General features: G+C 31.4%; 1 protein-coding gene across 1 annotated transcript; it reads left to right on the forward strand.

The window, feature by feature from the left end:
- The first annotated feature begins 687 nt into the window (after positions 1–687).
- On the forward strand, positions 688–10,125 carry LOC139492741 (uncharacterized). The gene is made up of 9 exons (XM_071280894.1): positions 688–1,859; positions 2,418–2,499; positions 3,453–3,516; positions 6,153–6,313; positions 7,055–7,096; positions 7,478–7,519; positions 8,580–8,651; positions 9,550–9,621; positions 10,049–10,125. Exons 1-9 carry the CDS (start codon positions 1,719–1,721, stop codon positions 10,123–10,125), a joined length of 753 nt encoding a protein of 250 aa, XP_071136995.1. The 5' UTR covers positions 688–1,718.
- The last annotated feature ends 263 nt before the right edge of the window (positions 10,126–10,388 follow it).

The raw sequence follows: 10,388 nt of genomic DNA on the forward strand, positions 1-10,388 counted from the left end.
CATCCAACAAGCAACTGCTTTAAGTGTCAAAAGGGGGAAATATGTTTGTTTCAGAAAGTAAAAATATGTATATGATCAAAAGATAATTTATATATTTGTCAAAAGGGAAAATGATTTTAGTGTTCTCAAGTCAAATTTATTAGATTTCGAGGAAAAAATATTTTAAAGCTTAATGAAAAATATTCAAACATCCTAATTAAAAATCTTTAATTGTCCAAATAAAAAAAATGATTGAGTTACGTGTTCAAAAGGTAGTTAATTTCAGTAACCAAAAGGAAGTACATGTAAGTGTTAAAAAAGAAAAATAATTGTTGTGTCCGAAAGAAAATGGGTTTTAGTCCCAAAGAATATGTTTTAGTATCCACAAAAAAATCTAAAGCGTCAAGATAGAAAAGGGTTGAGTGTCAAAATGGAACAACAATTTTGTCACGAACATGTTCTTTTTTATATCAAAAGTTGTCATGAATAGATTTATTATTATAGCCGAGTCTATAAAATTGTTTCAACTTCAGGACAAAACACCAACAGAAGACACAGGACCTGAAAGAGCAAAAGGTGGCAAATACTATATGTATATTGAGACGTCTACTATGAAATCAGAGGGAAATGCACGTCTCATGTCCAGTTTGTTAACTACAGGTAGTTTGTACTTAAGTCATACATGTACCAAATCACTGTCTTCTGAGCGTATGCTACTAGTGTTACTGATAACCACTATTCCTGTTTTTCATTGTATTTTATTGAATTCTTTTTAAATAAAGTATACAGAATATTTTATGATAGTATGATACTAAAGCCCTAACGGAAGGGATTGTGCCTGATATTCATATGATGAAGATATAATCTTTCAATTAGTTTAATTGGGGTTTGGAGCTGGCATGTTAGTTAACTCCTAGTAGTCTGTTGCTATTTATGTTTTATTGTCATTTTGTTGATTTTATATTGTTACATCATCTGACATCAGACTCGGACTTCTCTTGCACTGAATTTTAATGTGCGTATTGTTATGCGTTTACTTTTCTACATTGGCTAGAGGTAAAGGGGGAGGGTTGAGATCTCATAAACATGTTTAACCCCGCTGCAATTTTGCGCCTGTCCCAAGTCAGGAACCTCTGGCACTGTATGAGTCTTGTATGATTTTTTTTTTTTAAATTTAGTTTTTTGTGTATAAATCGGAGTTTAGTATGTAGGCCATTATCACTAAACTAGTATACATATTTTTAAGGGGCCAGCTGAAGGACGCCTCCGGGTGCGAGAGTTTCTCGCTACATTGGTGGCCTTCGGCTGTTGTCTGCTCTATGGTCGGGTCGTTGTCGCTTTGACACATTACCATTCCCCATTTCCTTTCCCAATTTTATTTTATAGAAATCAGAAAAAACTTAACTGTTGCAAGCAATACAATATCAAAGATGATTGATTGATTTGTTTAACGACACTTATGGTCCAATTAGCTATTTTGTTGTTGTCAGTGGATCTCTTTAGGAAGCCGGAGTTCGCAGGAAGAAAGATTGACCTTTGTCAGAAAAACCCACAGTCCTAGTCTGTTAGCATTGGATTACAATATTGGTATCATTTTTTGTTCATAATATAATTACTGTTATGCATATGATACTTATACAATTATGTATCCATTTAACTGTATTGCTTAGGAATAAAGTAGTTTTATTATACAAATTATACTTACAGACAAACAGCTATGTTTGTCTTTCTATTACCACATGTTTGGGGACAGCATCGGCGAATTACAGGTGATAATCAGTATTGTAGGATCAAATCAGATCATCTTTAAAAAGTCAAATAGCCAGGGAAACTACTGGCATTACAAGGAGCTGTATTTTCTACCAGCAAATAATTTTCAGGTTTGTTTTTGCCAGTATAATGTTTCTTCTCTACTTTTTTCTTTTCTTTGACAATAATATATTGGTATTGAATTGTACAAACGTAACATTCTCAGTCATAATGTGATTCTTTACGAAAATGCAATCGTCACTAGAATAACTGGAAAGTAACTGGTCATTTAGCATAAAAGATAAGGAGATGTGGTCTTTTAGCCATTAAGACTCAAAATCATACTAGACCAAAGGACGATAAAGCAGAAAAAATACAAATCCTCTCACAATAAGCAAACCACATACCTACGGGTAACGTTAATGGAAAGCCTTGAAATAACATAATAAGAAACTATTCTACATTGAAATCTAGCGGCCATTTTTTTGCAACAAGATTAACGAAAAACAATTATGATAAACAATGTATTATTGGTTTCTTGCTTGAGACAGACGCATGAATATATGCGGGGTTGTATATCTTTGTAAAAACTGAACACTCACAGCAACCTATGCAAATTAAAAAAAACACACAATAAACTGAGGTCCATTTGATGGTTGAAATTACTAATATGGTAGAAAATATTTTAGATTATTTTTAATGGTATTGATGGAATTGGTTACAAGGGAGATATTGCTTTGGACCATATTTTACTGTTTTCTGGTAACTGTAGTAAGTAGAGTTATTGCTATATAATGTTTAGTGAAAGTTGATATATATAACACTTTACTCAATAGAGACATATAGAAGTCTACATGGATCGGATCTATATCTTCGAAATCTACAAAAAAAAACTGTATACACAAAGATGTTAACAGCCAAACTTCTTATCCGAGTTTTTGTTTCTTTGATAAAATTTACTGCAAGTTTTTTTAAAGTAATTAGTGGCTAAGAAATGCCTGATGTAATCATTTATGAGTTACACACAGATAAATTCTATTAAATGTAAAACGGCTCAACAGACAATTCGATTTTGCATGAACCAGGCCTCACGGTCATAAAACTTTCGAGCATGGTTTTTGTACTCAGACTCGAAAATCAACCAATCAAATTGCTGGATTTCATGTTTCGAGCACGTTTTTTATGCTCCGAGCACTGAGCAAAGTTTTATGCCTTCAAGGCCAGGTCAGGCATATGTTAGTTGTTTTTCAATAGTTCCGTTGGTTGATAATGTTCGAATTTCTTAGTTTTTATGGACCTCCTCCTTTTTTAGTTTTCCTTGGACTTCAAAAATATTTTAGATTGTGAAACTACTATTTCTGAAAAATTTCCAAACGTTTAAGCTTTGCATTAACTCTGTTTAATCGCGTATTTCTCCATAACCCATATGTAACCCATATTTCGCATTCTCGTTTCGAAAAAATATTGACCAAATGTTTCTTTAACATATCAATAGATGGCAGATTATCCTTATCATTGATCTGTACTGTCTATGTTTACCGTAAGAAATAATACCCTTTTTTAATTATCGCTTTGTCGTACCTGACAACATGGTATTTTTGTGGGTTTTCAAGAAATGTAACTTAATTTTCAAAATAAGAGAAACAAATATTTCGAAATATCCATTCAGGTTTTTATATAAGAAGATTTGTTCTGTTCAGTAACCTATCATTTATTTTGTTCAGACAATTACACCATTAGCTTAGATGAACCCCCGGTAGCTGGAGCAGTTACTGTTGAAGAGGCTTTGTGAGTATCCATTTATTTATAAAACGGACAGTTTAGTCTTTTTCAACGCTCACTTTTTAAAAAAAATTCACAGAATCGCTTTTGTTTGAATCGTATAGAATGGCTTATTTAGATGTCCGTACATGTCTAAGACTTTGGGTTTATTTTTTAAAAATTTCATAACGAAATAAAAACGAAAATCGAGAAACAAAAAACCACGAAGATTATCGTATTTTTCTTTTTATTATTATTATCAAAGATGATCGTAAATTTCATTAAGATTATTGTAGCTGTCTATTCCAACGAAGCATTTTTATGCATATCCCAATGTTCGGTATTCTAGTTGCTTTTCCATCATTTAGGGAAACAAATTCAATGAAAATGCTCAGAAAGTTGTTTCTTGACATAAAACAAGCTGTTAAAGAGAAGAAATCGGCCTTTTACCTAAATGTATGTGTTTGGGATGATAGTAACTGCGGTTACAGTGAATCTAAATCGTTTTAACAAGTTAATTTGACCTGTTGACACAATTTGTAATGCCTTTTAGGTATTCAATGTTATTTTGTGTTATATCCCATTTCACTTTTTTAATATGTACCACCTTTTTATTATGATAAGTGTTCACATGCTTTCTCGTACTGTGAACAAAAAAATTATATACTTTGTAAAACAAATATGTACTCCTAACAACAAAAGTATTTTATTAAATTATACTTGTGTCCGTTAATTTTTTAAACGTCATTTTGTTCTATATTAGAGTTGTTTTACATCTTTCTTGCAGATTTTTTGTGTCATAGATGAGATTTATTCGTTCAGTGTATGATTACTTGTTGTTGTTAATATGTCTCTTCGATCAATATAAGTCATTTCAATTGATATTTTACAGAGTATTTTTTTTTTATGTTTCAAGTTAAACTTCTGTTTCGAAATAGGGTAAAGGCTTGTTGTTAAAACGTTTAAACACGCTGCATGTGTATGTACCTGTCCGAGATCAAGAGGCTGTTATGCAGTTGTTGTCGTGTATTGGTGTGGTGTTTTGGGCTGACATGAATTATCATTGATATTGTTATATTTATAAATTAACTGTTTACAAAATTTAGATTTTTTTAAATACTAAGGCTTTTCTACCTCAGCCATAGATTACCTTAGCTGTATTTGGCAACACTTTTAGGAATTTTGAATCTCAATGCTCTTCAACTTCGTACTTTATTTGGCTTTTTCTAGAACTTTTTTGGATTCGAGCGTCACTGATGAGTCTTTTGTAGACGAAACGCGCGTCTGGCGTGTATATAAAATTTAGTCCTGGTATCTATGACGAGTTTAATCATAAATATTTGTCGGTTATTTTTTTTAATATGGATTAGAACGTTGGTTTGCCTGCTTGAATTGTTTAATACTAGTCATTTTAGTGCCCTTTAAAACTTGCTGTTTTGTTGTGTCGTGTTAAAGGACGTACAATTGTTTGCTTTTTACACACTGTGACTTGGATGGAGATTGTCTCATTTGCACTCATACCCAATCTTCTTGTGAATGTTTACTATAGACGAATGAAAATGAAAAAATATGATAAACAGCAAAATGTTTAATGTACACATTTAAACGATATTTGTGTTAATGATATACTAAGGTCCGGTTAAGGATATTTTTGTCAGAATCCTTTTTTTTTTCATACGATACAGGGTAAAATAAAGTGTCCAATTACAACCATTTTTTTCTTTTCACAAAGACCTTTACAGCTCATTAAAGGTCAATTACCAAAATTGAACCAGATTCTAGTATCCTTTTCTTGCAATTAAAGACCCAAATAATACAAATGCAAACAAAAGTCGAAGTCACCCTTTTCCTGCCTTTTTCTGGAAAAGGAGCTCTCTAACCTTTCAATATTTTTAGCTATTTTCCTTTAATTAAAAATCTTTTGACTTAATGTATCAATTTAGATTCTATGGGGTTTTTTTTATTTCACAAAAGTACATCATTTACTAAAAGTAATAGGAAAAACATCTAGCTTTGTTTACTGGATAGTTGAAGTAATGTGACTTTATACAAACGGACATCTTACATTACATTGTAATTCTATAGTCCGAATGCCGTAATCGAGAACAGTTTCTCCGATGCTACGATATAATGGGAATATAATATTCGAAGTTAATAAAACATTTGTCCACTCTAGCAATCAAGAGATAGTAACGTTGACTACTAAGTCAATGAACCATGAGGTAAAGGACATACAGCAAATGGTTATCTAATAAACTACATGCATATTGTTACATGTAGCACATCGTTCTATTTCAGTTTTAAGAATCGTACAAATAGGTCGTATCGACATTGTCGCTATATTACATGTAGCAACTTTTTATTTTAAGACGATTATAAAGTTTACTGAGGTTGTGCTGTTTTTATATTTAAAAAATGTGAGTTTTTTATAATAGCATATTTGTTTCAGTCACACAATTCCAGTGGTCGACTTCTATTGACCTTTCTTCTCAAAAACGCATAGAGTCAAGAAACAATGTCCATATTTTTGATATGTTATAAACTCATCATATCAATGATAATTAAGTTCAACTTGTCCCCTCCACTTTTTATTTATGAGAGATTAAAAAAAATGTAATCATTCAAAAATGTCGATTCATCATACTCTTTTAATTTTATTATAGAACACTTGCGCAGTTAATTAGTGTTATAGCTGGTATACTTGGGTCTGGTGTTGTTACATCTGCTGTCGTTGGGATTTGCGAATGTTGGGGATGTGAACGTGGTAATAAGAAATCTGATTATTGTTGTATGTGGCATTGTAAATGTAAAAAACCAGAGAAAGGTATGAACTATAGATTTTGTTTTCTGTTCTTTTTTTTCGGAGGAAGCACAGTCAGAAGTGGAATATAACTTTATGTAAAACGATCCTTGCATTGAAGTTTATCCCTATTGTGATGGATTTTTTTAATACAAATTTTTCTATTTTTTTCAAACATTGAAACATCGATAAATTTTCAATAAAAATGTGAAAAAAGATTGTTTAATCAGCGCCTCATAGTGTTCAAAAGAAACTCGAACGACCAATTTTAATCCTATTAGAATAACGGTTTTGTATTTCAGCATAACTATAAATTGAGACTTTAGACTTGAAAAGTCATATATCAGTGGGGCAGGGGGGACAAAAGTTGCCAGCATAATGATAGTTTAATCATTTAAAAGGGAAGGTGGAATACATAAATGGATAGTACAGATGGTTTATAATACATGGTAAATCAACGTTTTTCAATTTTGTGTAGGTAAATTGAAAACTTTTAACACGCTGATTCTTTCAAAATTTAATTATTAATTTGTAACTTGGCACTATTTAAGATTAGAATAATACTTTTAACATGAGGGGAAATGCAAGTTAACGGTCTTATATTCATCAAAGACAGTTTTTTTATGAAAATTCATTGAAGGATTCTGAATAACTGTCTAAAAACTAAACTAAATCTACTGATACTATAATATTTAAGACAACTAATAAATAGTTTCCATTTTCCCCATATATTAGATAATATTAAAATTCAAACCAATTTTGTAGTTTCTTGTTGGCAGAAGCAAACGGGAGGTTCAACAATATCAGGTATGATTTGAAATTTGTCTTATAATTCTTCACAAATAGGGAATAAGTTACCTTTTGGTATCTCTGTAATATATGAAATATATACATTAACGTAAATGTTGGTTTGTGAAGAATGTACACGATATATATGTTATCGATAGCTGATGACAAACAAGTTAAAGGTAACCAACATAAATAGGTCGGTTGTCTACGCTGTTATAGAAATGATTTTATATGTAACATATCGAAGTACTTATATTTATTAACTTGTAAAATCAAAATTTATTTTATAAAACTAAGAAGACAACGATCCTTTTAAAACATTTGAAAATAATTTATGTATATATTTCATGGTATCTTTAGTTATTATCGCCTTATCTAAATTCAGAATTATATTTGTAGATGACAAAATACAACAGCCAAACAAAGAGTCAGGCGAATTTGGTATGAGTTGATATTTTTTTTATATTAGTTCGTCACAAATCTGGAGTTATATCACCAACCTTTGGCTCATTAATGATCGTTTTTACAATTCCTGCATGTATACCTAACAACAAAATTATTTTCATTTATCTGTGTATAAAATTATTGTAAATGGCGGATTTTTGTTCTGAAATTGTTTAACATTTCACAGGAGTATAATACTGTCACTTTAATTACTAATCCCTTATTTTATAGATTTTGTATTTACATTGTATCATAGATCACATTTATTCGTTCAGTGTGTGTTCACTTATGTTAATATGTCTTTTGATTGAGTTAAGCCATTTCAATTCATTTCTTATAGTGTGTCATGTTATGTTGTGGTTTTACACCATTGGTTCAGAAAAGGGTGAATGTTTTATGACCATTTAACCGTTTAAACCGGCTGCGATTGTTTGCACGTGTCCTAAGTCAGGAATCTGATTTTCAGGAGTTGTTGCTTGTTGATGTGGTTCACGAGTGTTGCTCGCTTCTATATCTGATTTAAAGTATGTGTCTAATGTTGTTGTTTGTTGTGAGTTTTGTTTTGCTGCAATAATTCTTATTTGGCTTAATAAAAAGTACTTGTACAATATTTTACCTGCAGAATTCATTCTTATTGATGAATACCTTTTTATCATACTTCAACGACCAATTGAATAATTGTCGCTTCTTTACAGTCAAGTAACACATATTCGGGTGGAAAACAACTAAACATTTGATACTAATATATGTAGGTTCTGTAGAGTAGGTTGACTGGAATAAAGGTTTGAAAATTTGAATTGCCAATTGAATGCGATAGCGTTTTGGAGAACGATGTCATTTTGATGGTAGTATTGAAATAAAGATTGGTCGTCGCTGCGTATTTATACATCCAGCGCATGAGGGGAAATGCAAGAAAACGGTCATCGATTCATCAAAGATAGTTTTTATGAAAATTCATTGAAAGATTCTGAATAACTGTCTAAAAACTCAACAAAATCTATTGATACTATAATATTTAAGGAAACTAAAAACAAGTTTCCATTTTTCCATATTTTAGATAATATTAAAATTCAAACCAATATTGTAGTTCCTAGTGGGAAGAAGCCAAAGGGAGGTTCAACAATAACAGGTATGATTTGAAATTTGTCATATAATTCTTCACAAATCGGGAATAATTTGCCATGGGGAAATGCCTTTTGGTATCTCTGTAATATATAAGAACAAAATTATTTTCATTTACCTGTGTATAATGTTATTGTAAATAGCGGATTTTTGTTCATATTTCACAGCGGTATAATACTGTCACTTTTATTATTCACTCCTAACTTTATAGATTTTTTATTTACATTGTATCATAGATCATATTTTGATATGAGCGTCACTGATGAGTCTTATGTAGACGGAACGCGCGTCTGGCGTACTAAATGATAATCTTGGTACCTTTGATAACTAATTATTCGTTCAGTGTATGTTCACTTATGTTAATATGTCTTTTGATTAAGTTAAGCCATTTCAATTGATATTTTTATGTTGTTGTTTTACACTATTGTTTCAGAAAAGGGTGAAGGTTTGGTCCCATTAAAACGTGCAGAATTCATACTAACAGATGAATACCTTCTTATCATACTTTAACGACAAATTGGATAATTGTCGCTTCTTTACAGTCAAGTGACAAATATTCAGGGCGAGAACAACTAAACATTTGATACTTATATATGTAGGTTCTGTAGAGTAGCTTGACTGGGATAAAAGTTTGAAAATTTGAACTGCCAATTGAATGCGATAGCGTTTTGGAGAACGATAGACATTTTGATGGTAGTATTGAAATAAAGATTGGTCGTCGCTGCGTATTTATACATCCAGCGCATGAGGGGAAATGCAAGAAAACGGTCATCGATTCATCAAAGATAGTTTTTATGAAAATTCATTGAAAGATTCGGAATAACTGTCTAAAAACTCAACAAAATCTATTGATACTATAATATTTAAGGAAACTAAAAACAAGTTTCCATTTTTCCATATTTTAGATAATATTAAAATTCAAACCAATATTGTAGTTCCTAGTGGGAAGAAGCCAAAGGGAGGTTCAACAATAACAGGTATGATTTGAAATTTGTCATATAATTCTTCACAAATCGGGAATAATTTGCCTAGGGGGAAATGCCTTTTGGTATCTCTGTAATATATAAGAACAAAATTATTTTCATTTACCTGTGTATAATGTTATTGTAAATAGCGGATTTTTGTTCATATTTCACAGCGGTATAATACTGTCACTTTTATTATTCACTCCTAACTTTATAGATTTTTTATTTACATTGTATCATAGATCACATTTTGATATGAGCGTCACTGATGAGTCTTATGTAGACGGAACGCGCGTCTGGCGTACTAAATGATAATCTTGGTACCTTTGATAACTAATTATTCGTTCAGTGTATGTTCACTTATGTTAATATGTCTTTTGATTAAGTTAAGCCATTTCAATTGGTATTTTTATGTTGTTGTTTTACACTATTGTTTCAGAAAAGGGTGAAGGTTTGGTCCCATTAAAACGTGCAGAATTCATACTAACAGATGAATACCTTCTTATCATACTTTAACGACAAATTGGATAATTGTCGCTTCTTTACAGTCAAGTGACAAATATTCAGGACGAGAACAACTAAACCTTTGATACCATATGTAGGTTATGTAGAGTAGGTTGACTGGGATAAAGGTTTGAAAATTTGAACTGCCAATTGAATGCGATAGCGTTTTGGAGAACGATAGACATTTTGATTGTAGCATCGACATAAAGATTGGTCGTGGCTGCGTATTTATACATCCAGAGCAACCAGTTCGCTGCCCACACCCACTACCCGTA

Source organism: Mytilus edulis, chromosome 10 (assembly GCF_963676685.1).
Source record: "Mytilus edulis chromosome 10, xbMytEdul2.2, whole genome shotgun sequence".
Taxonomy (NCBI): Eukaryota; Metazoa; Mollusca; class Bivalvia; order Mytilida; family Mytilidae; genus Mytilus; species Mytilus edulis.

Excerpts from the sequence above, each read along its gene's own strand:
- LOC139492741 (XM_071280894.1), top strand. The coding sequence starts at position 1,719 with ATGTTTGGGGACAGCATCGGCGAATTACAGGTGATAATCAGTATTGTA. Across the intron at positions 3,517-6,152 it reads GTTACTGTTGAAGAGGCTTT|AACACTTGCGCAGTTAATTA; the intron begins GTGAGTATCCAT and ends ATTTTATTATAG. Across the intron at positions 6,314-7,054 it reads ATGTAAAAAACCAGAGAAAG|TTTCTTGTTGGCAGAAGCAA; the intron begins GTATGAACTATA and ends CCAATTTTGTAG.